Source organism: Staurois parvus, unplaced genomic scaffold (assembly GCF_062004578.1).
Source record: "Staurois parvus isolate SC_StPar_1 unplaced genomic scaffold, SC_StPar_1.0 ptg000205l, whole genome shotgun sequence".
NCBI classification, from domain to species: domain Eukaryota; kingdom Metazoa; phylum Chordata; class Amphibia; order Anura; family Ranidae; genus Staurois; species Staurois parvus.
The window spans coordinates 3,895,241-3,922,078 of record NW_028318001.1 but is presented as its reverse complement, the minus strand read 5'-3'; the positions used below and the strand labels follow the sequence as shown (position 1 = coordinate 3,922,078).

The window sequence follows — 26,838 nt, the reverse complement described above, 5'->3', positions numbered from 1 at the left end:
GATGAATGGACAAATGTCGTTTGAAAATTGTCTTTTACTTTTAACATTAGATTTCATAATGAATGTAATTTCTGAATGATAACCACATACACTGGCTGAAAATTAGTTTGATCAAGAAGTTTTCCTTCCTGCCCCTTCGAATTTTCCTGTCACTTCTGTCAAAATTAAATGAAACAAAAATTCTCGAATTAAATTGTATACATGTATGACCAGATTTAGGGCAGACAATTTTCACACTCACCATAGAACAATTTCATGGCTGTCTACTTTAAAGGGATGTGAAACCCCTTCAGAATTTTAGAACTTTCAGCAGCTGATTTAACCACTTGCTGACTTGTACAGAAGTGTCTTCTGGGGTTGTGCCCAGCTGACTCCCACTGTTATTAGACACAGTGGGATTTTGTCAACAGACAATGATTCATGGCTGAAACCTGCTGATTGGTTGTGTCCAATCACAGCCCAGAGCCCTGTGTTGACAAACACACAGGGTTCTGTACAGAGGGAACCATCTCTTTGATTCTTCCTATAAAGCAGGAAGAAAGAACCAACAGATATTTAGTAAAAATCAGCACATTACACACATTAACACTTGTTAGGCACACACTTAACTCCTTGATTACCCCGAGATGTTAACTCCTTCCCAGCCAGTGTCATTAGTACAGTGTATAGTGTTATCAATGGTGAAGTCAGTGTCAGTCAGTGTACTTCCCAATCAGTGTCAGATTGCCTGCCGCACTATCACAGTCCCACTATCAGGTAGTAATAGAAACTGCATATCATGGCACAGCACTGAGGCTGGAGTGTCCATGCCAGACACATGTATATTCACCCAGGCCATACAGTGTCATTGGTTGCTATGGTGCAGGAGCCTACATCCTAGCAACCAACATCACTTTGCATCCCAACACCAGTGTCATAGCAAGCAAAATACTTTGTGGCCTAGCCACCAGTGTTCGACATCGAATGATGTTGTGAGACCTGGCTGCCAGTGTTGTAGCAACCAATGAAGCTGTGTGACCTGGCTGCTAGCATCCTTGCAACCAATGAGGCTGTGCGACCTGGCTGCCAGCATCCTAACAACTAAAAACACTTTGACCTGGCTGCCAGTGTCCTAGAAACCAGTAATGCTGTGTGTCCTTACTGCCAGCACCTTAGCAACCACTGAGGCTGTGTGACCTGGCTGCCAGTGTCACAGCAACCAGTGAGGTTGTGTAACCAGGCTTCCAGCACCTTAGCAACTACTGAAGCTGTGATCCGGCTGCCAGTGTTGTAGCAACAAATGAGGTTGTGTATCCTGGCTGCCAGCATCCCAGAAACCACTGAGGCTGAGACCTTACTGCCAGTGTCCTAGCAACCAATGCTGTGTGTCCCGGCTGCCAGCACCTTAGCAACCAATGAGGCAGTATAACCTGGCTGCCAGCACCTTAGCAACCACTGAGGTTGTGTGACCTGGCTGCCAGCACCTTAGCAACCACTGAGGTTGTGTGACCTGGCTGCCAGCACCTTAGCAACCACTAAGGTTGTGTGACCTGGCTGTCAGTGTAGTAGCAACCAATGAGGTTGTGTGACCTGGTTGCCAGCATCCTAGCAACCAATGAGGCTGTGGGACCTGACTGCCAGTGTTCTAGCAACCAATAATGCTGTGTGTCCAGGCTGCCAGCACCTTAGCAACCAATGAGGCAGTATGACCTGGCTGCCAGCACCTTAGCAACCACTGACGTGTGACCTGACTGCCAGTGTCGTAGCAACCAACGAGGTTGTGTGACCTGGCTGCCAGCATCCTAGCAACCAATGAGGCTGTGGGGCCTGACTGCCAGTGTTCTAGCAACCAATAATGCTGTGTGTCCTGGCTGCCAGCACCTTAACAACCACTGAGGCTGTGACCTGGCTGCCAGTGTTGTAGCAAACAATGAAGTTGTGTGACCTGGCTGCCAGCGTCCTAGCAACCAATGAGGCTGTGGGGCCCGAATGCCATCCTCCTAGCAACCAATGAGGCTGTGTGACCTGGCTGCCAGCATCCTAGCAAGCAATGTGGCTGTGTGACCTGCCTACCAGCATCCTAGCAACCTAAATGCCAGTGTCCTAGCAACCAATGAGGCTGTAGGACCTGGCTGCCAGCATCCCAGCAAACAATAATGTTGTGTGACCTGGCTACCAGCGTCCTAGCAACCAATGAGGCTGTGTGACCTGGCTGCCAGCGTCCTAGCAACCAATGAGGCTGTGTGACCTGGTCCTAGCAACCAATGATGTTATGTGACCTGCCAGCGTCCTAGCGACCAATGATGCTGTGTAACCTGGCTACCAGCATCCTAGCAACCGATGATGTTGTGTGACCTGACTGCCAGCTTCTTAGCAACCAATTAGGCTGTATGACCTGGCTGCCCTCAGCATGACTATGTAGATGTTTAAATATATACACTAAAAATAAAATGGCGTATTTCCCCCCCTCTCCCCTTAAAGTGTGTAACCCATGTTTGCAATGACATCGTTGTGTGTCTATGATATGGTGGTCGTTCTATTGAAGGTCTGTGAGGAGATTGCCATACAATGGCATTGAGCGTGCGAGGCACAGCGCCACCTGGCGGCTGATGGAAGAGATGTGTGCTCGGTTAGAGGGAGGCCGGGGATGCGGGCTGAGAGAAGACGGGCTGTACACAGGCCTGTGTGCGCTCCGCACTCCCCCCGTCCTACATCGCCAGATACAGCTCGTGGCAGCTCCCAGAAGACGCTGGGCGAGCAGGGAGTGAGTGTGCCGCCCCCCCCGACACCTTCCCCGCTTCTCATGGTGAGTGGTCGGGGTGCGGGGCGCTCGGGGTCCGGCCACTGTGGACTTCCAGAAGATAAAGACGAGATCTCTCCGCCTCCCGGCTTGTGGCGCAGTCACTCACCCAGCCAGTGCAACTCCCAGCCGCTGTGTGCAGGCATGGAGACCAGTACTGCGGGGCCCGGAGGGGCGGGGCCTGCTGGGACTTGTAGTTCTTCAGAGCCATCCTTGTGTAGCGTCTCCCTGTACATGTGGCAGTCAGTGTTCTCCCAGATGGCACACTGACAGCTGGCCTCTCCTCTGACAACTCACTAAACTTTTACCCTTTGTTCTAGTCACGGGCCGGGGTCACGGGCAGCTGTCACGTGCCGGGGTCACGGGCAGCTGCCACTGGCCGGTGCCACGGACAGTTGTCACGGACTGGTGTTATGGACAAGTATCATGAACTGAGGTCCGTGTCGTAGGTCATGACCTGCCATAGACTGGTGTCATGAGTCGGTGCCATGGACTGGTGCAGTGGCGTCCTGAGGCAGTTGCGGGGGGTGCGGCCCGCACCGGGTGACACCTACCACATGGGGTGACTCCGGACCTGCTTCATGAAAAGGTAAGTTGTAAAGCAAGCCGAAGATCCCCGCAGGATGGATCCGATCTGTGGTTGGGGAGCATAATGGATCAGACTCCAATCCATTATGCTCAATCTGCAGATCCGAACCATCCTGCGGGGATCGTCGGCATGCAGCCTATACGGGGTGACACCGGACCCGCTCCACGAAAAGGTAAGTTGTAAAGAAAGCAGACGATCCCTGCAGGATAGATCGGATCTGTGGATTGGGGAGCATAATGGATCGGAGTCCGATCCATTATGCTCAATCTGCAGATCTGATGCATTCTGCAGGGAATGTCGGAGGGGGTGTCACCAAGTGTTATCGCACCAGGTGACACCAATCCTAGGGATGCCCCTGGACTGGTGTCATGAGTCGGTGCCATGGACCGCTGTAATGGATCGGTGTCATGATACTCCCCCCACACATCTGGTTCTCTGGGCTGTAGAGCCCATTTATGTGGATTTGGGGTCATCTACCCCCCGTCAGCTGAGCTGGGACAATCTGTATAGATCGACATATAGAAAAGAATGATTTCTGCCCACCCCGTTCACCATAACCCCGCAGAAAAAGCTGCCACGTCTGTGTTTTTCCATCACCATATCAGGGCAGAAGACGGTGTAATGCACAGACCTGACTGATCGCTCATTTAGTGATGTTTAATAAAGTAAACAATGGGATAAATGTAAACATTCCGGTGCTGACACTGGTATTTTGATTCAAATGGGTTGCCAAATGCACAAAAAGTATGACAGGCGCTGCTTTTTTAAGATCACAGCATACCAGACCCCGTGGTACTGTGGTGCCATGCGGTTTGGTGGCTGCAAACGCACTTTGCCAGATGGGTTTGGGGTGTCATTAACAACTAATGACACCTGCAGACCTCTCACAAGGGCTGTGCCTTCACATGTGGTGCAGTAACTGTGCTCAGAATGCACCTTTCCCACACCGTGTGCACTGGCCCTCAGTGCCCGTTCACACCAGACCGCAATGCGGGAACCCTGCGTTCCATGCACGTTTCCGCACCATGTTTAAAACGTGCTGCAGGTGTCAATGTTAAGTCAATGACACTCCAAATGCAGTGTGTTTGCCTGCACCAGTTCGCATGGCACAGAAGGACCATGCAATGCAGTTGCTGTGCATTTTTAAAGTAGACCATTCCCTATTTTTGGTGCATTGCAGTATGATTCAGCCCATTCAAAATGATTGGACTCAAACTGCACTGCTTGTGAATCTGGCACGAACGCACAGCACGTTCCTGCGTGATTCCTGGTTTGAACCGGCTCTGAAAGAGGAATTAATCTGGCCATACATGGAACAAAATTCATACAGTTCAGCAGGGACCGGCTGAATTTCGATCCATGTGTGGGCAGGATGGTTGTATAGTACAGTTGGTTGGAAGTTGATTGGCGTTCCAACCAACCTATTTGAAAATGTGTACACAATCTGCAGCATCGGCTATAGCAAGTAGCTCTGATCAGTGTATTCTAATGGTGGGGAAGTCTCCCCGCTGTCAGAATACAATACCTCAGCAGAAGTGATTCCCCCATCTATGTTGAGTGTGTGGATGGAGGAATTGAGTCTTTTTTTTTTTTTTTTTATTCAACCTCCAGGTTGAACAAAAACAGGAATAGTGTGTGGGCTGCTTGCCGTATATCAACGTTGTGGTTTGCCGGGGTTATGGCTGGAAATATCAGCCATAACTCCGGTATGTTTTTTTTTTTTTTTTTTTTTTTTTTCTTCAGCCAGCTTTCTCTAGAAAGCAATCTCAGTGGCTCATTAACCACAGGATCGCTTTCAGTAGTGGTGGGAGAGGATGTCTCCTCCCCCCCTCCCCCCCTTACCATTACAACCGGTGCTCAAGAAACTATTCCACATTGCAGCCAGCTGGTAACAGAGGCGATGAGAGACTCTATCCTCTCTATGGCCTTGGAGGACCGGAGTGATGTTGTGATGTCACTTCTGGTCCGGATGTACACTATTTTTTTTCTTTTTTAAAGCTAAAGATCAAACTTTTTTTTTTTTTCGCTCTTTTGCTTTTAAAGGCAAAGGAGAGATTTGGGGTATTTTTGACCCCCAGATCTCTCCTTAAAGAGGACCGGTCATGCTTATTTCTATTACAAGGGATGTTTACATTCCTTGTAATAGGAATAACAGTGATCCAAAATAAATAAATGAAGACAGTGTAAAAAAAATAAATAAGAAAAACATTTTTTTAAAGCACCGCCATCCCCCTGTGCTCACATGCAGAAGTGCAAGTGTGCAATCCAAACGCACACGTTCCCGCGTTAAAAATGGCTGTGTGTATAAGTGGGTTCTGCAGCGACCGTTGGCTGGAACTGAACAAAATCAGCAAGGGAGAATGTCCCCAGCACACCGATGACCACCAATACGGGTCCAAAAATTGTAACGAACGATCACATAGTTACAGTGAGGCAACGGTTCGGAGTCTCACATGCCTAATGAAGGGGTCCTGCGAGACTCCAAAACATTGCCTTGCTGTAACTATGTGATCGTTCATTAAAACTTTTGGACCCATATTGGTGATCCTCAGTGTGTTGGTGACATTTTCCCTTACATGCAGAAGTGAACACATACCTAAGTCATGCACGCATATGTAAACGGTGTTCACAGCACACGTGAGGTATCGCCATGAACGTTCGAACATGAACAATAATTCTAGTGCTAGACCTCCTCTGTAATGCTACACAGGTAACCTGTAAACATTTTTAAAGTGTCGCCTATGGAGATTTTTTTAGGTACCATAGTTTGTCGCCATTCCACGAGCATACGCAATTATAAGGTGTGACTTTATAGACATCTATTTGCTCGCCGTAACATCCTCTTTCATATTTTCTAAAAAAAAAAAAAAAATTTTTAAAGTGTATATAAAAAAATGGGTTTGAAAAATTCCGGTGCAAATAGCATGTGACGTAAAACTTCACCATTTCATTCTCTAGGGTATTTGCTAGAAAAAAAAATATATGTCTATATAATATTTGGGGGTTATAAGTACTTTTCTAGCAAAAAATACTGATTTAAACATGTATACAAAACGTGCCAGAAAATGCTTGGTCTTCAAGTGGTTTACTGTTCTTTCAACGGTTCCCATCCCTCACTAGCATCACCCGTCTTCATTGGATGTCTCTTTTGCAAAAAAGAATCTACTTGCTTGCATTTTGTGACAGAGGAATGTTAGTCTCACTTTGACTAGCAACAGATCCTCAGTCAATTCTGGAGCTTCATGAAAACACTGAATTACATTTAGTTTGCTTAACCAGTTTCGCACCACCCTATGGCAGAAATGCTGCTACAGGGCGGCACAGGTGCATAAAATCACGTATACATATGTGATTTTGCACACCCACGCCGCCCTGTAGCAGTATTTCTTCTATAGGGTGCTATAGTATTTCTTCTATAGGGTGGTGCGCAAAATCACGTATGTATACGTGATTTTGCAGTTCTGGGTAGGGGGTGCAGGCGCCATTCGTGGTCTCAGCTGTCAATCTTCGGGTCCCGGCCAGCGATAACTCGCCAGCACCCAGTGATTGCCGAGTATCTCCAATGGGGAAGAGACCTGTATGTAAACAATACAGATCACTTTCTTGTCAGCTCCTGCACACTACTTTGTATGGCTTTGCATAGCAGAGCCATACAAAGCAGTGTGCTTACAGTGAAACACACACACAGCCCACATAGTGAAACAGCACACAGTTAACCCTTTGATTGCACCAATGTTAACACCTTTATGCCCAGTGCCATTAGTACAGTGTCAGTGCTTTTTATTAGCTCTGATCACTGTATTGGTGTCACTAGGGATCTCAGTGACACCAAGTTGTTTCTCCCCAGTGTCAAAATTCCTTCCGCAGTCATGCTATAAGTCGCTGATCACCACCATTACTAGTAAAAAAACTAAAAATATAATAATAAAAATAGAAAATTCCAGTATATACACCTCCATTTGTAAATGCTATAACTTTCATGTAAACCAATTAATTTACACATATTGGGATTTTTTTTTTTAGCAAAGACATGTAGCAGAATACATTTTGGCCTAAATTTTTGACAGAACTTTATTTTTTAAATTTTTTTTACTGGACGTGTTTAATAGCAAAAAGTCAAAAATATTGTTTTTGATTCCCTCTAAAGTGATGGAATACTTGGGTGTCATCAGAACTAGTGTCTCCACTGGAAAATTTCCAGTCTATTACTGTTCTGGGGACAGCCCAAAATGTGGGCTTTTCTTTTACTTTCCCTTTTGGTGATCATGGTAAACAGGACAAATAGAGAGGGTGAATCACAGGGAACAGACAGGCTTTCTAAACTCTCTCCACTTTATATAGAACTAAAAGAAAAAGTTGGCTGTAGTTTATACGTTAACTGTTCCGCAAAACAGTTCCAGTGAAGGCTTGCCATGAATGATAGCTGTCACAATTATTGGTGTTCTCCCAACTGAACTTTCCAACCATCAAATGGCATCATGGTGTCATAACTGATCACAGCATGGCAACTGCAGATCAAGCAGAAGCTAAGATGGCAGCTTCCTTGGCTGTAAACTGGATAAGAGGCTTTAGTTCTGTTTGAAACACCTTTTTTATCCTGTGTTGCATCTCCTGCAGACTCTTTGTAGCTACTTCATGTCTCCATGCATGGCGTTTCTTATTAGGGGTCCTGATGGCATGATCATTGTAGTCTCTGTTGGGAGAACATGTGACAGGGCGACAACGTAGGAGAGCAATTAGGAGACGGTAACAGAGTGTTGTCAACCTATAAGGGCCCATTCAGATGGGCAGATGCCAGTAGGAATCTGCATTTTCTTGCTGGCAGAGGAACGATCTTTATGTGCATTCTGTGTGTGAACAGCTGTAGCTAGGTTTATGCTCAATTTGTAGAAATCAATGGTCAGCACCGCTGCTGTTGGCATCTAACTTGTCATCTGAGTAGTTACATGTGATTCGGGGCTCTTACCCGTCCTAGACATAGACAGCAGCATCCAAGGCTGGCAGTTCTGCCTGCACACAAACTAGACACAGCTGATCATCCAGTTTGTATGCGGCCATAGCACAGGGAGCCGCAGTATTTAGCTGCATCTGAATGAGGCCTGAACACAGACCTTCATAGCAGGATCACCACTGTTATTATGTTGTTTTGAAATGGCAAAGCATAGATCAGATTTTAGTAGTTGGGTTTCTATATACCTGACTGATAATCATCCATCAGCAACACAGTAAAGCTTTGCTCATCCCCCAGGCTGTGGCGTCATACTGCCTGTGTTTTCAGTGTTGCCACAGCAGTGTTTACTGTGAGCCTCAGGGCAGTCCTCACCTCATCTGTCACACCGTTCATCAAGCTCCACACACTCTCCAAACTGCTTAGAAGAAAGCCTGAAGATCTCTGAGTCAGGTTACTTCCACTTTCTTTGTTATGATCCGTTTACCATTGCACTTGTATGTTATGCAACTTGCAGGCCCTTCCCCATAAATAGACAAACGTTTACTTTCCATAAATAATAATAAACATGACATCAGTGCAGCTCACAAACCAAAGAACTGGTTCAATGAGTCATCCTTCTCGTCAGACAACATAAAAGCACAAAACACAGATTGTTTTTAGTTATGAACCTTAGTTTAAAACATGTTGGCTGTGTGGGAGAAATGCAAAGTTGTTTCAGCAGCTGACAATAAATAAACATCACAAGACACTTGTGTAAAAAACCTAATGAAGGTAATCCGTGAAGGATATTGATACCTGTGGAATGGTAGATTGTGTAAACTGCAGTACAAAGAGCATGGCAGATTGCAGTCTATTGCAGCACGATCTGACAGTAATACCTAACATCTAATTAAAGACTTCAATAGCGGACACTTTCATCCTCTTCCTGCTCAGGTCAATGTTCAGCTTTTAGAGCTGCCACACAATTACTCAGTCATGCAACACTGTACCCAAATGAAATTCTTGTAATTGTTTTCAGACAGATAGAACTTTCTTTTGGTGGTGTTTAATCACCGCTGTTTTTTTTTATATATTTGCTATTTAAGCGAAAAAAATATTGAACATTTTGAAAAAAAAAGTTCTGTTATACAATTTTGCAAATAAATACTTTTTCTTCATAAATTTAGGCCAAAATATATTCTGCTACATTTGTTTGGTAAAAATAACCCAAAATTGGTGTATGTTATTGAGTCCACAAACTATGGTATATATATCACTTTGTGTGTAATGTAAAGAAAAAACAGGGATATTGCGCTAACTTATATAATAACTGTTCTAGAAGAAGTACAGCCCAAGCTCTTTTGACTGTTCTTCTGTGGATCATTTTCAGCTGACAGCCAGCAGAAGCCCGCTGTCCGCTTATTTCACTCAGCCAGTCCAGGCTTGGGAAAGATCCTGAATTTAAAGCCGGGACCCACCCCAGAGTCTGGAGTGGCACCTGGCTCAGCCTGTCAGCGATCTGCTGAGAACCTGAGCCAGCCGCTCCCCCCCCCCTCTCCACAACACAGCACTCGAGTGAGCATGGGGGGGAAAGCATAGAGGGGTGACTGACAGTCACCCCTCTCTGCTCAGAGCAGCTGTGAGAACTCACTGTGATTGCCTGAGTTCTCACACTTAGAGCCAGTGGGGGACAGATGCAGCATCCACCTAGATAAGTATAACTGGGGGGAAAGAAGCACATACTTTTTAAATCTCAAAAATATTGTAAACATTAAATAATGAACCAAAATTCAGTCATTATGCAGTCCAAACTTATACGGTACGATTCTGCCACCATACATGTGAATCTTCTGTGTACTGATAAATGATGTTCCATGTGTGCCACCACAAATCACCAACCCCTTTGAAAAGTGTGCACTCACCATCAATCCAGTGACCTCTAAATTAAAGGTCAACTAGCACATTGGTATAAATTCTCCAGACCGATCACATCATATATCAACAGATCTTCAGACCATCTCCCATATCTTCAATATTGTCTCAAAGACACCACAACAACAAACCAAAGTAATATAGTGTAGTATTATATCAGGTGTAAAAACATAGATGTATCACTGCACTCACTTGTCCCTGTGCCCAGACTCAGCACCTCTTTGTTAGCGGCGTGTGCTCCAACCACTGCAAGTTCAGGCCGGATATGACGTCACACTGGAACAAGAAGTGATGACACTTGTATATTGTTAAAAATTGATCAGTCCCGATGTACTGACTGCCGATCTCATTTCTTGAGCCCTCTAATGCCAGGACAGTACACATGCCCCCAAATTACTCCTTTTTGTAAAGTAGACAGTTTGAGATATTTAAAAAAAAATTTAAGGCCTGAAGAGTACACAAAACTCTAAAACATATATTTTCTAAAATCAGAGATCCTAGAGAACAAAATAGCAGTAGTTACATTTTTTTTTATGTCACACGATATTATCACAAAGGTCTAGGAAATGTAAAACTTCAGTAAAAAATACACTCAAGTTAATATTAGGGCGCAAAAAACAATAAATTATCCAATTTTTTTGTAAAATATAAAAGATGAGGTTGCATTAAGTAAATAGATATCCAACATGTCAAACCTTAAATTTGCAAATGGCAACAAACTTTAGTACCCTATATTTTCTATAGGTGACACATTTAAAGCCCCTTCTAGGTCATCAGTTTAGTGTTATTGAAGAGGTCTGATGCTAGAATTATTGTTCTCATTCTGCTGTGCGTGGTGATATGTAACATGTATTGCAATCGTTTTCATGTGTAGGTGGACTAGCGAGTGCTTTTACATTTGTATATGCGTACATATGTGGGGGGCCTTTAAAAATTTGGTGGGGTTATATGCTTGGGTATAACTTTAATTTTTTTTTTTTTTTTACTTAACTTTTTTTTTTCGTTTTTGCATAGGGGACAGAAAGTCCCCTATGTGATGATTTTTGGTGACAGATTCTCTTTTTTGAGAAAATTTCTCCCCTGTGCTCTACTGAATGTAATGCAGTGCACATCACACTGCATTACATTCTTTCCTGGCCTCTATGGCCGGAAATCTGTCAACGGGGACCTGGAAGTGATGTCACATCACTTCCGAGTCAGGACAAGAAAGGGAGGGGAGCTGATGTTTCTGCTCTCCTCCCTCCCCTATACCTGCCAACAGCCACTGACTGGTCCCGGGCCCGCAGATGGGCAAGCGGAGCCATAGTGGGGGAGGGGGCAGAGGCTGGCACCATAGTGGGCTGTGTGGAAGCAATCGGGCATCAGCACTACCCCCCGAATGCTTCCACCTGAAAGATGAGCCGTGCTGCTTGCCCGCAGCAGGGCTAAAGGTAAAAGAAAAACTACCTGCCTGACGCCCGGAACTGCATGTCCCGGGTGTTAGGCGATATGAATTGAACATCCCTGATGCATCGAGGATAAGAGTACTCCCGCTCGGTTGTTTTCTTACAATAGGTTGGGTGGGAAGTGGTTCAATAAATGAGCAAATTGTATAAGAGCAGCCCAGTTTAGCTGAGCATATTTGGTCATTTTTCAGGCATTTTCTGTTTAGCCTTTGTACAGGTGTAATTTTGTAGGTTTCAAGCTTGAGCATTTTTTTTTCTCTTAAGCCAATGGAACGCTGGTTACTAGGCAAGAAAACACGAAAAAATTACTGTTAAAGGCATTTTAACACACTCCCATAGAAGTCTATTGGGGTCAACACACATGAAGCTCCTGTATTTTTTTGAATAGTGAGTTTCCAGCAACACTGTGTTCAGGTGTGAATAGGTACCACTGAAAATAATAGAAATCTCAGTGTTGAGTGCTGAAGCATTTCTGGTGAAGCGCTAAGTCGTCTTTGACTGGCTCAGGTATGAGCTGGGCTTTATGCTAGCCATAGACTCTGCAATTTTTGTCCAGCTTTTGACTTCTGAAATAATGGAGGGATCAGTTGGTTGAAGGCTGTGTTGATCTGTTTGGTCACTTTTGCTGGTTGAAAGAGGTTTGAAAAGGTTGAAATTGCTTGAAAGTTGTTATGTGTATGACCAGCATTGTCAAGCACCTGGTACCATTATTACCATCTTTCCTTTTGCGGACTTCCAGTGTAAGTATCCCTTGACGTTTCTGTGGGATAGTTTGAAGTCAGTCCTGATTTTGTACCATGTGCTTTAACAGTATATAAAGGAGTTGCATGTAAACATGGCTAACTGGTTCTCTCTTGGTTCTTGTCTGTGGTTTGCAGACCAGAAGGGGCCTTAAAGAAGTCCCTTCAGAAGTTAAAAATTGTTCATTCCCCCAAGGAATGACATTTTAACAGGACAATGCACATAGCATTTGTCCTGTTAAAATGTGTGCCCTGGTTGTACAGTAGTGTGATTGGATAGCTCACCTACCCCTTACCCCTGCCATCTGACCATGCTGAAGTTAGGAAACTGACTCTGACTGATAGCATGCAGCCCCCGCCTCCTTTGAACACAGCAAGAAGAAACATCTGCATCTCTGCTTACCGTGCAGCTCTTTGCCTCTTCTGCTTCCTTTGTACTGACTGACTCAAAGACCAGCTAGTTCAGAGGACTTTACTACAGTAGTAGCTGGCGGTTTGTGTTAATGACAACGGCCGGAATGGATCACCAAACACAAGCTGACAACACAAGCTGCTTGCTACATTTGTCCCAGAGAGAATATTGTAATAGCTGCAAGCAAATGGTTGTGTTTTGGTGAATTACGGTCGCTGCCATCTACAACACCATCCACCAGCTACTACTATGATAGTCTCCTCTGAACTAGCTGGCAGCTACAGGAGGTCTTGGGCTCAGTCTTTTATTAGTACAGAGGAGTTAAAGCGGTATAAAACCAAAAATGTAATATTTTGCAGCTTTACCAATCATTAGATGTGGTAACTGCATCAGTTTTCTTTTCTTTTTGGCTTTTTCCTTTCTGTTTTCACCTGGTGATCTGGCAAGTAACACACCTCCTGTATCATTGAGACACCACTCTGGAGGAATGAACTAGGACACAGGAGACAGCAGCACTGTCAGTGGGGGGGGGGGCAAACTCCAACCAACATTTTGTAATCAGTTACAGAAAACAGTTTTTTTCCTTTTGGGATAAATATTTTACATGTATAAACAAAAGCTTATAATTTTAATCACCCCTGCCAGTGGTAAATGGATAGTCTCATCCATGTAAGCTGATACATTCTGCTGGTGAGCTTTAACTTCTAAAAAGCAACAGAGTTGCCAGCTGAGTCATCAGATGAAAATAGAAGAGAGAAAGCCAATAAAAGGAAATGAATGCAGCCATCATATCTAAGAATTGGTAAGTTGCAGTATAATAAATGTTTGCTTCTGGGTTTAATACTGCTTTAACATCTAACTCCACATTTCTTGTGACTTTAAATAGTTTGGACCAAGCTGCTTCACTAATGCATGCAGCTGCTGTGAGCTCTATATACACTATATGTAGCCTCCGCTACACACTGTATATAGCGTTGCAGTATGAGGACTTCTCACTCCGCTCCCAGAACAAAATTAAGGCGGGCTGCTGAGCCATTCACAGGAAGTCCTGTATTTCATCAAAGAAATTAGGACTTCCTCTTTTTGGCTGAGGTGGAGAGGCAGGTGGATGTCGTCACAAACTCCACCTCAGTGGGGCAGAGGAAGTTTTATTTTCTATGTTGAAATACAATGCTTCCTGCGAATGGCTGAGAAGCACTCTGCCCAACTTGAGTTTGTTCTGGGAGCTGAACAGGAACTCCCCTTCCCTTTGCTGGAACACAATACTGTATGTAGATGTGCATCACTCCCAGCGGTTGCATCTGTTGCAGGTAAGTCATTAGATTTTATCATACCATGATGGTACACATTATTTCTGAAACTGTGGCCGCTTAAGTAGGAGATCCTGCTGTGTTACTAAAGGAAGGCAAGGTTGGAGAGATTATCACAGACTGGTCATCAAAGCTCAATATGTGGGATTACATGTAAAGTTAATCCAATAGAACTAGTGGTGCACCGAAATTAAAATTCTGGTGCCGAAACCAAAAATTCAAAATGTACTTGGCTGAAAACCGAAATGCGCAGTTTTTAAAAATGAATATATATATATTTTTTAAAAATACACTGATTAAAAAAGCAAAAAAAAAATATATATAACCCAATTTCTTTTGTAAAATATGAAACGGGATGTTACGGCGAGTAAATAGATACCCAACATGTCACGCTTTAAAATTGCACACGCTTGTGGAATGGCATGAAACTGCAGTACTTAAAAAATCTCCATGGGTGATACTTTAAAATTTTCTACAGGTTAGTAGTGTAAAGTTACAGAGGATGTCTAGTGCGAGAATTATTGCTCTCGCTCCGACGTTTGTGGCGATACCTCACGTGTGTGGTTTGAACACAGTTAACATATGTGGGCATGGCCTAGGTATGCGTTCACCACTACATGCGAGTACTGGAGTGACGGAGACACTTTAAACTTTTTTTTAAATTTATTTAATGTTTTTTTTTTTTTTGCACTGTCCCTTTAGAAAAAATTTTAATCACTTTTATTCTTATCACAAGAAATGCATGCATCCCATGTGATAGAAATAATTAGTGACAGGTCCTCTTTATGGAGAGATGTGGGGTCAATAAGACCTCACATCTCTCCTCTATTTATTTGATTAATTTGTTTATTTAGTTAAGGTACTTATATAGCTTTGTCAATCTATGCAGCTCTTTACAAAAAAAAGCATTGATCTAGTGCTTTAAAAGAAAAAAAAAATGGCTAGAATGGGAAGTGACAGCGCTCCGGTCTTCCAAGGACATAGAGATGAGTGGCGGTCATCTTTCCTTCACTCATCTCTATGCCCAGCGCCGGGATTGATGGTTTTTCAGGTAAGGCTGAGGACTGCCAAGGGGTCGTGAGGGGCGGGGTTTTTTCAGCACCTGTATCCGTGCTTTTTTTCATTTCAGCCAACGGCTGAAAGGCACGTTTTCTGCTGGAGCGTTTCGGCAACCAAAATTTCGGTGCATCCCTAAATAGAAGCACATCTTTCAAAATTATTTCCCTCCGTGGTTTATTTTATTATTTTACTGAGCATCAGAAGAGATTGTTTGTGTTTTGCTGACAATGCTGTTAGGTGGAGGAGGAATGCTGCAGGGTTGTCTCCAAGATGGATCTTGGTCAGTTGGAATATAATGTCCCTCACCTGGTTTTAAAAGTTTTGTAAGACTGGGCATCTCCAAAACACGTGTATTATAGTTCCCTCATGTTGTTGACATCTCTAGCAGAGGGAGGAGCACTGTGGAAAAATGTTATGGTACACTTACATCTTAAATGTGGTCTCTTGTATTTTATTTGAAATTGATGCTTTATGGATAAACCAAATAAGTTGGTCTATCTGTTTTCTGAAAAAGAACTTCCTGGTTCTACCTCCCACTTTTTAATATAAGGAAGAGTGAAAGGATCTACTGGATATGTGAACCTTTGTATGTGATTTAGATCATGTCTGACCAGGTAAGCTGTGGATCAAAGGTAGTCAAAGCAGAAGAGGGGACGACGCCTTCCCCTTGTCTGGTTTAGGAAGTGGTATATTCTGGGATATGGGAGGGTCTAGCCTGCTTTGAATTTCTGAAAACGCCCGTTACTGATAAAGGCTGGAAGTGTTTAGGGTGTCCTATGACCGGGAAGATACATTAAAATAGATGGGGTTGAGGGAAAATGACAGTGCACTCAAAGTAGAACTCTTGTCTGAGTGCAAGATTTTGATGGAGTTACCTATCAGGGGATGACACAAGATTCCTGGAGTTAGGCTTTAAAGTGGTTCTGAAGGTAAAAGGATTTTTTTTTTACCCTAAATCTGTATTAAACCCAAAACCAAAATGTATTATATTGGAGTTTACCAATTCTTAGATGTGTCAGCTTCATTAGTGTTCTATTTTTATCCTCAGATGCGGCAGTTAAAGGATTGAGAAAAACCATTTACTACAGAAAGGGGTGCTTACAGTGATCAGTTTTTATATAAAACTTTTATCCCAATAGGATAAATAAAACGCTGTAACTGCTTATAAAGTGTGAGCTGTAGTTTGGCTTCCAGTAGTTTAGTGTATCTAAATCTGCTGCTGTAAAAGCAGTGCTTTTTTAAGCCCTGTGTGCATGAGCACTTAGGGTCTCCTTAGTAGTCAGGGCAGATTGACATGCAAGCACAAGCTGACTGCCCTCTAGAACTTCGGCCCCTAAGCTATATCACCAGCGCAGATACTTGGCTCAGCTTAATTCGAGCTGTATTTCAATACAGCTTAAAGCCTAAGTTTACCTAAAACAAGAAAATAAAACACCAGCACAAGGGACATTACTTACCTTCACTGAGATGTGTCCCTTGTTCTGCTGTGTCCACTTTTCACCTAAATCTTCTCCAATAACCCCCTGACCCTGACGTTTAATCTTTCGGTGCAGCGAGGATTAGGAGAAGTAAGGGGCTGTGACTGGCACTCATGAAGAGTGCCTGACTATGCCTGCCCTTTCCTCCTGGCTGCTCCATTCATAGAAGCATCTGCTACAGCTACTATGAGTAAAACAGGATCTTTGAATGGGGGTGGGCTGATGATTGACAGGTCTGTGGAGAACCATTCTCCATTCATAGATCTTGTTTAGAATGTTTAGGTCTAAATTAAAGTGGTAGTAAACCGCTGCTGAAAACCCCCCGAAACAACTGGTCCCCCCGCAGAGTAAAGTCATGATGTACTAATATGCACAGCATACTAGCACATTATGACAAACTTACCTGTTAAGCGGATCTCTCCAACAGTGCCCTGTTACTGCTGACAGGGAATCCATCATCACCCGGTCTTTTTCTGGGTTCGCTGGCTGCTAGCTGTGGCCGCTTGATTGGCCAAGCTGCAATGACGTCACTCATGGGAGTCATTGTTTATGGCGCAAAACTCTGAAGGAATGGCACAGGTATGCCATTCCTTCAGAGAGCATGTACCGGTGACTTCACTGGCGGCTACACAGGTAAATATCTTCGAAACTGCACATCTAGGAGATATTTACGGTACCTATAGGTAAGCCTACAAGTTATTGCTTGCTAAAAAAACTTAGGATTGCTGGGAGTGTTAGGGGTTATATGGGCTGCTTCAGCAACTTTTGTTTGCCATTTCAGGGTCTTGATTAATGGAAGCCAGTGTTATTTATGTTGCACATATTTGAAAATACATGTGAAGCCACACTGCTTCTTGAACTTACCTTTCATGATGTTATTTGTCCAATTTTTAACTATTTTTTTTACTACTGAAAAAAGCAGTGATGTGGGTGTGCACCTCCTCCTAAAGTAGTGATGCTCCAAGACAAGGGAATAGAACTGGTAGCTCTGGAAGAGAGATTTTTGCCTTTTGAAAGTACACTCCAGTCCAGGGGCGGACTGACAACTCATGGGGCCTCCAGGCAATAGGGGATCATGGGGCCCCTGTGTCCTTGTCCAAACTCAAAAAAGCCTATGAAAAAGGTACCAGGGGCATCTCATGGGGCACCCTACTGACCCCAGGCCCTCGGGCAGTTCCCGAGTTTCCAAATGGTCAGTCTGCCCCTGCTCCAGTCATACCCTACTTGTTCAGTACTCCAGTTTTTCATCCATGCATTTCTGTAGTGCAGCAGTATACCCCGCTCTCATTCCTAATGCCTGATGGGAGAAAACATTTTGCTAATAAGGATTTTCTCCTGTCTTGGAGGTTTGTTATTGATTGTTGGTAGAAGATACAGGTAAACAAATGTGCATTTACTATTTTATTTCTTTTATTCAGTCTGGAAAGCATTGCACCAGCAATCACCAGATCACTGGTGCCATGCAGGACTCCTGCAAACTGTCAGTGTATCTGTGTTCCCGTACATCCCGTACAGGCAAGCAGATACAGTCTGACAGGAAGACTCAATGAACTACCACAATGCTCAACAGCACCGTAGTAGTCCATTGAGAACTACAAGCTGACAGCCGCAAAGGCTGTCAGGACTTGTAGTTCATTAATTCACAGAACTCTGTAAATGAATGATGTGGCTGTGTGGGCAAAGCCCACATGGCAGCTCTGTTTTCAAAAAGATTTTTTTTATTTTCACCCATTTCTAAAAGTGAGAAAAGTATTTTTTCTAATTGCATAAAACATTTGAATCTAGTCTGTGGTAAGCCTGGGTCTTATCACATTTTCTCTATTTAATCACCAAAATCCAAAGCTGTTCATTATGTTCTCAAATATATAAATTGCCACCAACAGTGAAAGAATTAAATGCACAGTAGGTAACGTATGTGTGAAAAAAAACTATGCTGTATGACATTTGTAAATTATAAGGATTTATACAAATGGAAATAATGTCTATGTAGTAACAAATGTTTATCTCTCCCAGCTCTATTCTAAACAGCAGGAAACCCTAAATATGACCACTGAATAAAAAGATTCTTTTTGTGAGTCATTAGATTTTATCATACTATGATGGTACACATTATTTCTGAAACTGTGGCCCCTTAAGTAGGGGATCCTGCTGTGTTACTAAAGGAAGGGGTCAAAAAACACAAATTGTTTGCTTGAAATGCCTTCTACCACCTACCCTGTTAATATTTGCTTTTGTTCTGTTTGTTTATAAGAAACTCAAATCCTTTGCATCTCTTTTTATTTCCACAGGGTGCATATATGGAAGTTGTAGTGATAACCTGCTAGAGGTCAGCTGATTTCAATTGGTGGTCTCATTGATACTTTATTCTTCTTTTATCGAATGTAACAAATTCGTTTAAACTATTGACCTATCATGGGAGGAGCAGTGAGCGCTGGAGAAGACAATGATGACTTAATTGATAACCTAAAAGAGGCACAGTATATACGTACTGAAAAAGTAGAACAAGCCTTCAGAGCAATTGACCGAGGAGAATATTACTTGGAAGGTTACAGGGACAATGCATATAAAGACTTGGCTTGGAAGCATGGGAACATACACCTATCTGCACCTTGCATCTATTCAGAAGTTATGGAGGCATTAAAACTTCAACCGGGATTATCTTTTCTAAACCTTGGAAGTGGAACTGGATATTTAAGTACAATGGTGGGCTTAATTTTAGGTAAATCATTTTTCTAATTAATTAATATTATTTGGTGCTGTAAATGGTTGTAAGAAGTATTTCAGATTTGGTTGAGCCATATATTAAACAAGCGTATCTCAGAAATCATGCCTAAGACTCTAACAATATAAACACTATATATTACTTGCATTATATCATCGGATATCTTTTTATGTTATTGTTTACATTCGTAAGGATGTTCTAAAATGACACGTGGTATACATGTATAGTTCATTTTAAACTGGTAGTGCACATGGAAATATTTTTAAACTGGTAATGCTTCAGACTCTTGGTAACTCCATTATGTAGGAAGTGTGAGATTATGTGTGGTGCGGAATGAAGCTCAGGTTTCAGAGCTAATTGATACACTAGTTGTTCAGCGGTTCATGTCAGGTTTACATCAGGCTCAGGACAGGATTAGCTCAGGATCTTATCCTGTTCACACACATGCAAGTTAGAAACGGTTCTCTTAGAAGTCAATAGCTTGTAATCCATACCTGACCCTGAAGGCAGTGCTCAGAAATCGTACATGACTCTTTTTCAAACTGCACTGAATCTCCACTGAATCCATACCGCCAGTGCACCGGACATATGTGAACAGGCACCAGGAAGCAATGTTTTTTCACATGTCATGCGGATTGGATGCGGTTCAAACCGCATCCAATCCGCATATATGTGAACTGGCACTTAGCTAGATTTTGGCTTCAGTCCATGTGTACTATGGTGGTGGAACCAGACACTCCAGAGCAATTACATTTTGTTTACCTATAATATACTACATACTAGTAGCTGATAAATTTTTAGATGGGTGTTAGAGTTAAGTACATTTGCAAAAATAAGCTATAAATTCTTATGTAGATGTTGATAGTTTTTTTTCATCCATTAATTGCATCTCCCAGTGACGTAAACCAGGAGTTCTTAAACATTTAAAAAAAAAGGGCCAATTCACTGTCCTTCAGACTTTAGATGGCCAGTGGGAAAAACAAATGCCCTGGCATCAGTGGTCAACTGGAGCATACGATCCAGGCTTGGTAGTGAGTGGTAGTAAAAAGCTTCCCAGGGTTGATGTGGGAGGAACAATGATGGCACATTATTGCCTCTGCATTTTACTTGTGTCAGTAAAAGGAACAATGCCCAATCATTGTTGTCAGTGGGAGGAATAGAGCCCTATTCATTGGTGTCAGTGGGTTGAACAGTGCCCGTTCATTGGTATCAGTGGGTGAAACAATGCCCTATTGTTGGTGTTAGTGTATGAACTGGTGCTCCAGTGATGACTTCAGTGGGAGGAAACATGCCAACAGCTTCTGCAGTACTCCTCCATATACACTCTCCGGCCACTTTATTAGGTACACCTGTTTAATTGCTTAGTAACACAAATTGCTAATCAGCCAATCACATGGCAGCAACCCAGTCCATTTAGGCATCTAGACATGGTGAAGATGACTTGCTGAAGTCCAAACCGAGCATCAGAATGGGGAAGAAAGGGAATTTAAGTGAATTTGAATGTTGGTGCCAGACGGGCTGGTCTGTGTATTTCAAATTGCTGATCTGCTGGAAATTGCACGCACAACCATCTCTAGGGTTTGTAGGGAATAGTCCAAAAAAGAGAAATTATCCAGTGCGCGGCAGTTGTGTGGACGAAAGTGCCTTGTTGATGTTAGGGGTCAGAGGAGAATGGGCAGACTGGTTCAGCTGTGACATTCAGAAACTGGTGTAAACAACATGAAACAATGTATCCATCCTGCCTTGTATCAGTGGTTCAGGCTGGTGGTGGTGTAATGGTGTGGGAGATATTTTCTTGGCACTAGCAAGGTGTACTTAATAAAGTGGCCGGTGAGTGTATATAATACATGTACATAATATAATACATAGTGTTCATAATACATTTTTTCTTACATTTTTTTTTTTGTATAGAGGAGCTGTACTGTGGAGGCTGTTCCCAAATAAGGCAAGTGAGGTTAAATACTAGTCGCCAATATTGCCTGTGGTCTTCCTACAGTTTGTCTTTTCTCCATTACTGACTAACCATGCCTTGTTCTGCACTGTGTCCCTGCGTGGAGGTGGCCATCTTGGTAGAAGAGCAGGGTCTTGTTTCTTCATATCCAAGCTACATCTTGATGACTGCTTTTTTTGTATACTTGGCTGATCTAGATGGATCTTTGCCTGTTAAGAATCAAACCCTCTGTTTTCCAAACATACAATTTACATGAAATAGGAAAAGAGCACTTTAACAACACTATTTATATTCCTATCATTGTTTTATGGCAGAGTTTGGCTTGCCAGGTGAATCAAGCAATAAAAGCAAGGACTGCGTCTCACAGGCTATCCTGTCACTTCTGGCAACTCGTCACTAATAGGATTGCTAAAGAGGGCACTCTGCTCCTATGATATTGAGCAGCAGTGAAGCAATTCCTTCCACCATGTGTTTTTTTTTTGTTCTTTTAGCATGTCTGTGTGGTGACAGGATCACTAGTGTGACATGAGCCTAAGACCTGGCCATTTTCTATTGCAGAAATCCTGCCCGCAATCCTAAAATGCTGTGCAAAAATGACAAATTGCACTATGCGTGTTAAGGTGCCATTAATTTTCAATGGCACCTAAAATGCGGTGCAGTTCTGTCATGATTGTCGAGTGATGCAAAACGTCCAGATGTGAATGGGGCCTAAAGCTGGCCATAAAAGGGTAGTTTCACTTGTCATCTTCATGTGGTGATAAGTATATGTTTTCATTTTTTTCTACAAGTGTTATACTTGTTCAGTGAGAGACACAAAGGGCAGTAATAGGAAGAAGGGTCAGCCACACACTGGAGGATAGATGAATATTATGTGTATTTATTGATCCACAGGACACACAAAACACCAGGACATGAATACAGGACCTGTTAAGGCGTTTCACATGATCTCGTTCTTAATAATAACGGTTATGATTAAGCATGAGATCGTGGGAAATGCGTTAATATGTCCTGGTGTTTTGTGTGTCCTATGGATTAATAAATACACACTATATTCATCTATCCTCTGGTGTGCGGCTGATCCTTCTTCCTATTGCATCGTGTGTGGTGGTGAGCCAGAGCCTGCGCCTGTTGTGGATTGATCTGGACTGTTTCCTGAGCGGTATGCCTTTGTTCTTTGGATACGTGGCCAGTATACGTATTTCAGCTCAACCAACATTTTAAACCATCTAATAGCTGATATCACAGATGATCATGTGTGCAGCACCATGGCAAATGCAATTTTAATAGAGACTAAGATGTCATTCCAAGCTGTAAAAGGATAGGAGAGTTTAGCTATACTTTGACATATATGAACCATAAAGATTTCCATATACTGATGTCTGGGGATTATTACTATACAGGATTTATATAGCGCCAACAGTTTGCTCAGCACTTTACAATATACCTGGAGACAATACAGCAAAAATACAGTTCAATACAAGAGGGTTAGGAGGGCCCTGCACCTTGGAGCTTACAATCTAAGAGATGACTTAAGTGTTCTTGCATGGCAAGACCACTTACTGTTATCTCACATATATATTCTTATTATTATAGCCAAATTTACCACCCTAACTCCTCCCACAGTTTACACTACATAGACAGTAATATACCGAAACGTGCGGATTGTTCCCAATTGGTGTGCTATTACTTTGTGGAACGTTTCGCCATATGGTTCACGAAATATCTGCGTTTTTGTGGTGAAATTGGTCCCATAGGAATGAATGGCGGAATGTTCAAAACTAGAGTGGGAGCTGACAAAAGCTAGAGTGTGAGCTGAAAAATCAGGACATGATTTCTAAACTGCCATCACTCCCTTATTTTCAAGCCCACCTACACAAATCTTATATCAAAACGTTCAGCTATCCTTGCTGCCACAAAATGTTCACGGCTAAGCCATAGTCCTGATAGTTTTCACAATATGACCATTTGTTTGCAACTCACGCTGCCCATTGACCTTTTCACAGTTCCTCCAGCCACTCCAACCACACAACAGTTACTCAAGCCACTCCACCCAGTTACTCCGCCCACTCCAGTTGTAGACTACTGGTGGAGGCAAGAACACTTCACACAATTTCCCCAGAAATTGTAGCTTTTCTAGTTATTATTATTATTATTATACAGGATTTATATAGCGCCAATAGTTTGCTCAGTGCTGTACAATATAACGAGAGACAATACAGCAACAATACAGTTCAATACAAGAGGGATAGCAGGGACCTGCTCCTTGGAGCTTACAATCTAGGATACTTGCTATGGATTACTATACTAGTCAGTAGACTGTTCATTTGTATAAGGAGTCAAAATACTGATCTGGATATTAAAAAAAAAAGTTCATTTATTGGCATGGTCATCTGATAACTGAAATATAGGGATTTTATTTTGTAACATCTGCTAATGAAATTCACTGAATAGACCCTGGACAGTATAAGGCCAACATGCAATATGGTGCTCTATTATAAGGTATGATAACTTTATAATTCAAACTACAGAAGAGTATTTTAAAGCAGAACTAAAAGCCAAACTTTTTTTCCCATTTTGAATAGAGTAAGGGTTATTTTACCATCTGTGTCCCATTGGGGAAATTTCCTTTCACCCCCTATTCTATAGTCAAAACAAGAAGTCAGAGAAATTCCCTTTAAAGTGATGGAATCCCTGGTTGACACCAGAACTGGCTTCTTTTTTTGAAGTTTTCCCCTCTATTACTTAGCGAGGGCACAGACAGCAATAGAAATGTGGCAGGTGTTCACAGCCTGAAATGGAAACAACAAAGTTTTGCCTTTAGTTATACTTTAACTATACAATCAGATTGTTATGAGGCAACCAAGAATTGTAATATTACATTATAATGTTATTTATAAAATAATTTATATTCTCATTAATGAGACTGTATAAAGTGTGGGCACATACTTGCATCAGCCTCTGACCCCCTCCAGTTCTAGTGAATGCTAGGCTTTTCTTAAGGGTAAAGCTCCACCACTTCTAGGTAGTGTTGAGGGCTCGCAGCTCAGCCCTGTCCCCACAATTCCTTTTTACCAATCACTATGATGGACTGCCACATGGTTCAGGAGGCAGGAAAGGATAAGAAAGTGTCGCTGAATCTTTGTCTGTTGTAATGGGCTGTCAGGAGCTATTGTGAGGCTCCTGCAGGTGTATGCATGCACTTCTTGCTCTGTAATCTTTAAATTTTAGGGGCGCTAAAATGGAAGAAAAGCCTAACATGAGTTATTCAAAAAACTATCCTTTCCCTTCTACCTATCCTGCATACCCTGCTCACCTTTTTTAAATCTGGTCCAATCACATGATCCTGCACGTCTGGCTTCCCTGTGTAAGGGAGTGTTGACAATTGCTGAGAAATCCTGGGAGCCATGCCGACACCCATGGCCCAGCTGTTCTCAGCACTCCCTCCTCTCCCCTGCAGCAGCTATAGGATCATATGCCTGGATTGAAGCAGATTAAAATAGGCTAGTACACGAATAGTTTTTAATAAAGGGTATGCAGGATAGGTAGCAGTAGGGGGGAGTTTTTAGGAACAGTGCTAGGCTTTTCTCCCACTTTTAAGTTCAGGTGATCCTTCACGTGTTCTACATTCACTGCATTGTTATGTCGGTATTAGTAGTTCTGAATATCTAGGTGACATATACAAATGATGTCCTGCGAGAAGTCCACTGTCATGTGATATGTGCATCATAGTTCGTTTATTGGTTGCCTAATGGCAAAATCTACAAAGCGCAGACGTTCCTTCTATCCAGTGCACATGTGAATGGTTCATTGAGGCAGGACAGAAGGTCGGGGTGAGGTTGAGCAAATACAATGATGACACCAAAGTAAAAAGGATATTCTGAATAGTTGAAAATTGAACTCACTGCAGGTTATGTTGGGTCTTCTTTTGGCATTAACCCCTAGGCCTCATACAACACAGGGCATATGTTTAGCCCCTCTGAAATTCAGAACTCCTGACAGGAAAAAGTTATTTAAAAAACAGGGTAAAAGCCTCGTATTGAACACATGTTTAGGCTCATCTAGTGTTTGAGCATTACTGCATTCTATTGGCCATAACAATAATTTATTCTAGCCACTGAAATGCATTACTGCTCAAACGCTAGACAAGTCTGATGTTTTTTTCTGCTCTTCAGCCCCTCTCCTTCACATGCCTTTGGTGTATTTTTTTTTCATCCTGTAACACTTTTTTCTTCTAATAGTCATGTGAATGCGTGTGTGCATAGACACATTGGTGTTTTGTTTTGTATTTTTTCAGCCTGTAAAAGCGCTTCTATGTAGGTCTATGTGTCCATGCAGATGTAGACGTTTTCAAGAGAAAAAACAATCCTGTAAAAGCAGTGTTTTTAAACCCTGTGTCATTGAGCTGTTACCCATTGAACTAGTCTTTTTTTATACTATATACTATAGCTCTGTGTTAGCGTTATTCCTAAAATGTTTTTTTCCTATTTTACCATTGAGAACAAAAGAGGCAAGTGGTAAGTGGAGCATCTGTGAAGTTGTAAGACTTTCAGACTTCATCAGTGCACAACGAGTGTCAAATGAAGAAGAGGAGGGGTGTAACAAAGCCTTTATTAGTTCAGTGGTTATGATACCATGTACAGTGAAGGAAATAAGTATTTGATCCCCTGCTGATTTTGAATGTTTGCCCACGCACAAAGAAATGATCAGTCTAAAAATCAAATGGTAAGTGTATTCTAACACTGAGAGACAGAATAGCAACAAAAAATTCAAAAGAAATGCATGTCTAACAAATTATGCACTGATTTGCATGTTCATGAGGGAAATAAGTATTTGATCCCCTTCACAAAACATGACTTAGTACTTGGTGGCAAATCCCTTGTTGGCAATAACAGAGGTCAGACATTTCCTGTAGTTGGCCACCAGGTTTGCACACATCTCAGGAGGGATTTTGGCCCACTCCTCTTGGCAGATCCTCTCCAAGTCATTAAGGTTTGATGGCTGACATTTGGCAACTCAAACTTTCAGCTCCCTCCACAGATTTTCAATCAGATTATGGTCTGGAGACTGGCTAGGCCACTCCAGGACCTTAAAGTGTTTCTTCTTGAGCCACTCCTTTGTTGCCTTGGCCGTGTGTTTTGGGTCATTGTCATGCTGGAACACCCATCTACGACCCATTTTCAATACCCTTGCTGAGAGAAGAAGGTTCTCACCCACGATTTGATGATAAATTGCCTCGTCCATCATCCCTTGGATGCGGTGCAGTTGTCCTGTCCCCTTAGCAGAAAAACACCCCCAAAGCAGAATGTTTCCACCACCATGTTTGACAGTTGGGATGGTGTTCTTGAGGTCATAGGCAGCATTCCTCCTTCTCCAAACACAGTGAGTTGAGTTGATGCCAAAGAGCTCAATTTTGGTCTCATCTGACTACAACACTTTCAACCAGTCCTCCTCTGCATCATTCAGATGTTCAGTGGCAAACTTCAGACGGGCC

At 42.7% G+C, this 26,838-nt stretch overlaps 1 protein-coding gene across 1 annotated transcript in view; it reads left to right on the top strand.

The window, feature by feature from the left end:
• Positions 1-2,624: 2,624 nt before the first annotated feature.
• The window catches only part of PCMTD1 (protein-L-isoaspartate (D-aspartate) O-methyltransferase domain containing 1), a 57,715-nt gene continuing 33,501 nt past the window's right edge, over positions 2,625-26,838 (top strand). Inside the window, exons 1-2 of the mRNA XM_089678411.1 lie at positions 2,625-2,785; positions 18,963-19,393. Of these exons, the coding sequence (XP_089534537.1) occupies positions 19,087-19,393 (307 nt within the window). The 5' untranslated portion in view covers positions 2,625-2,785; positions 18,963-19,086. The remainder of the gene's footprint in view (positions 2,786-18,962; positions 19,394-26,838) is intronic.